The sequence below is a fragment of the Aplysia californica genome, unplaced genomic scaffold (assembly GCF_000002075.1).
Source record: "Aplysia californica isolate F4 #8 unplaced genomic scaffold, AplCal3.0 scaffold00628, whole genome shotgun sequence".
NCBI classification, from domain to species: Eukaryota; Metazoa; Mollusca; class Gastropoda; order Aplysiida; family Aplysiidae; genus Aplysia; species Aplysia californica.
The window spans coordinates 293,326-294,164 of NW_004797898.1; the positions used below are offsets into that span (position 1 = coordinate 293,326).

The 839-nt window shown below is 44.0% G+C and overlaps 1 protein-coding gene across 3 annotated transcripts in view; it reads left to right on the forward strand.

Annotated features, from left to right (window-relative positions):
• LOC101855748 (neuroglian) overlaps window positions 1-505 on the forward strand; it is a gene marked incomplete at its 3' end in the record, with an annotated part of 31,888 nt that extends 31,383 nt beyond the window's left edge. For 2 of the 3 annotated variants that reach the window (XM_013087714.2, XM_013087713.1), the window contains 1 exon segment: window positions 329-505. In XM_013087714.2, the coding sequence (XP_012943168.1) occupies window positions 329-505 (177 nt within the window). 3 annotated transcript variants of the gene reach the window in all.
• Between the last annotated feature and the right edge of the window lie 334 nt (window positions 506-839).

An 839-nucleotide genomic window follows, 5' to 3' on the forward strand; every position in this document is an offset into this window, starting at 1 on the left:
TCAATTTCCTTATTTTGAGGAGCTCCTGATTTCATCTCAATGCCTCACATGTTTGATATATTATTTTCGAGGGTTTGAGTGTGGAAGTCGCTTACATAGCATAGGTGGCTAGCAGATGCTCTGATGTGGTTTGCTCCTTCTTTCCTATCAAACGTCCATCGTCTTTATCTCCCCTCCTGTTATGTGTTTGTTACCCCCTAGTAACACCTCGAGTCTTCGGCACTTATATGATTTAATTGTGTTGCAAGTGCTGTAAATCTCTTACTAAAACAATCTTACACAGCCCAGTAATTTTTATTATTTTATGTTTTGCTTCTTTCTCTTTCAGCTGAGGCATATGCACTGGTGGGTAACCCGCTCTGGTTCGCCATGATGCTCCTGTCGATCGTCCTCATCATCGCTCTGTTGGTCCTCTTCTTCATCTGTTATCGCCAAGGGTTCCGCTTCAATGACCGAGCAAACACCCCCTACTCCTACAATGCGCCATACTCGGGTACATACGATAGTAAGCCGTCGTCTTCATATACGTTCAGTCTCACACTCTCACATTCCCCTCTCGCTTGGAATTCTCCGGTGCTCATTTCGGCTCAGGCAGGAAATGTTTTTTGTGTATGTGTTTGTGTTTTTGTGGGCTCAGACAGGAAATTTTGTGTTTGTGTGTGTTGTGCTTGTGTATATGTGTGAGTGGGCTCTGGCAGGAAATGTCCTGTCTGTGAATATGTGTGAGTGGGCTCTTGCAGGAAATGTCGTGTCTGTGTGAATGGGCTCAGGCAGGAAATATCATGTTTTTTGTGTATGTGTTTGTGTTTTTTGTGGGCTCAGACAGAAAATGTCGTGTA